This window comes from Protobothrops mucrosquamatus, unplaced genomic scaffold (assembly GCF_001527695.2).
Source record: "Protobothrops mucrosquamatus isolate PMUCROS unplaced genomic scaffold, P.Mucros_1.0 scaffold5191, whole genome shotgun sequence".
Classification (NCBI taxonomy): Eukaryota; Metazoa; Chordata; class Lepidosauria; order Squamata; family Viperidae; genus Protobothrops; species Protobothrops mucrosquamatus.
This window is the reverse complement of record NW_015391059.1, coordinates 6,117-7,918: the sequence shown is the minus strand read 5'-3', so window position 1 is coordinate 7,918 and position 1,802 is coordinate 6,117. Positions and strand designations below refer to the sequence as shown.

The following is a 1,802-nucleotide window of genomic DNA, read 5'->3' as shown; positions in this document are numbered from 1 at the left end:
CCGCGGGGGGAGCCTGGCTGGAGCCCCCCAGGAGGGAGGAGGGAGGAAGCGCCCCCCCAACTCCCCCCCCGCCCTGCCCAGGGAGAGACCCCCAGTATGGGGAGGGGGGAGGGAGGGAGGGAGGGGCGGAGACGCAGCCCCGGGAGACCCTCAGCTCCGCCGGCCTGGATGCGGGGGGGGGCGAGGGGGGAGAAGACTTAAAGGGGGGCCCCTTGCCGAGAAAGAACCTTCGCTACTGCGCAGGCGCCATATGGCTCATGGATGGAAGGAAGAAGGACGCCGATTGGTCGCTTTGGGGAGTGCAGCGATTGGCAGGAGGACTCCTCGGGGCGGGTCCATTCAAAGGAAAGAGGAAGAGCTACCGGTAACAGGCAAAGGGCTCGCAGCGAAGTCCCGCCTCCACTTCCGGAAACGAATACAACTTAGGCGCCTAACTGATTCGGCCGCGGGCTGGCTCGCAATCCAGGTAGGGCGCAGGGGATGCTGGGAGTCGCAGTCCGAGAGGCTCTCTGGCGGAGAAGGGAACCCCGGGAAGGAGGGGGGAGCCCGAGGCCTGGTCTGGCGGGACGGGCGCTGGGAGGGAGGCCTGCCCGGAAAGTCTCCCTGAGAGGCGCCATATGATGATGGATCGGGGGAAGCGGGGCGTAGATTGGGCGCTCTGGGCAGGGCAGCGATTGGCAGGAGGACTTTTCAGGGCGGTCCATTGAAAGGAAACAGAAAGAGCAGCCAGGAACAGACCTCGCAGGGAAGTCCCGCCTCCACTTCCGGAAACGAATAGAACTGAAGCGCCCTGATTGATTCATCCACGGGCGGGCTCGGATCCAGGTGGGGCGCAAGGGATGCTGGGAGTCGCAGTCCGAGAGGCTCTCTGGCGGGGAAGGGAGGGAGGGAGGAGTGGGGAGGCGAGGCCTGGTCTGGCGGGACGGGCGCTGGGAGGGAGGCCTGCCCGGAAAGTCTCACTGACAGGCGGAGGCTTCGGCCTTTCTCCCCGTGCGGGCCTGGGACTCCCCTCCGGGGAAGGGACGAAGCCGTGACCGCCTCTCCTCCTCCCCCTTCGCCCCTGCAGGAGGACGGGCGAGCCCGGCGGAGGAAGGAAGGAAGGAGGAAGGAGGAAGGAAGGAAGGAAGGAAGGAAGGAGGCGCCGCCCGAGAGGAGAGGAGGCCCCCCAGAGCAGCCCATGAGCCGAAGGGGACTCCAGGAAAGGAGGCCGCCTGGAGGGAGAAGCGGGGAGCAGGAAACGGGCGGAGACCCCGAGACGGGCCTGGAGGGTGGAGAGTCCTTCAGAAGAGGGGGAAGACTCCGGAATCCCCACAGAATCCAGGAGGGAGGAGAGAAACATCAGTGCCCGGAATGTAGAAAATCCTTCAAAATAAAAGGAAATCTTGTAAACCATCTAAGAACCCATTCAGGAGAGAAACCGCATAAATGTCTGGAGTGTGGAAAGAGCTTCAGTCAGAGGGGAAACCTTTATACACATCAAAGGATCCACTCAGGAGAAAAACCACATAAATGCCTGGAGTGTGGAAAGAGCTTCAGTGAGAGGGGAAACCTTTATACACATCAAAGGATCCACTCAGGAGAGAAACCGCATAAATGCCTGGAGTGTGGAAAGAGCTTCAGTGAGAGGGGAAACCTTTATACACATCAAAGGATCCACTCAGGAGAGAAACCGCATAAATGCCTGGAGTGTGGAAACAGCTTCAGTACGAGAGGAAGCCTTTATAGACATCAAAGGATCCACTCTGGAGAGAAACAGAATAAATGCCTGGAGTGTGGAAAGAGTTCCAGTCACAGGAGCAGCC

At 61.0% G+C, this 1,802-nt stretch overlaps 1 protein-coding gene across 1 annotated transcript in view; it reads left to right on the top strand.

The window, feature by feature from the left end:
* The window catches only part of LOC107299608 (zinc finger protein 665-like), a gene marked incomplete at its 3' end in the record, with an annotated part of 11,325 nt that extends 9,569 nt beyond the window's left edge, over positions 1 to 1,756 (top strand). Inside the window, exon 3 of the mRNA XM_029286816.1 lies at positions 1,410 to 1,756. Within this exon, the coding sequence (XP_029142649.1) occupies positions 1,410 to 1,756 (347 nt within the window). The remainder of the gene's footprint in view (positions 1 to 1,409) is intronic.
* Positions 1,757 to 1,802: the final 46 nt, after the last annotated feature.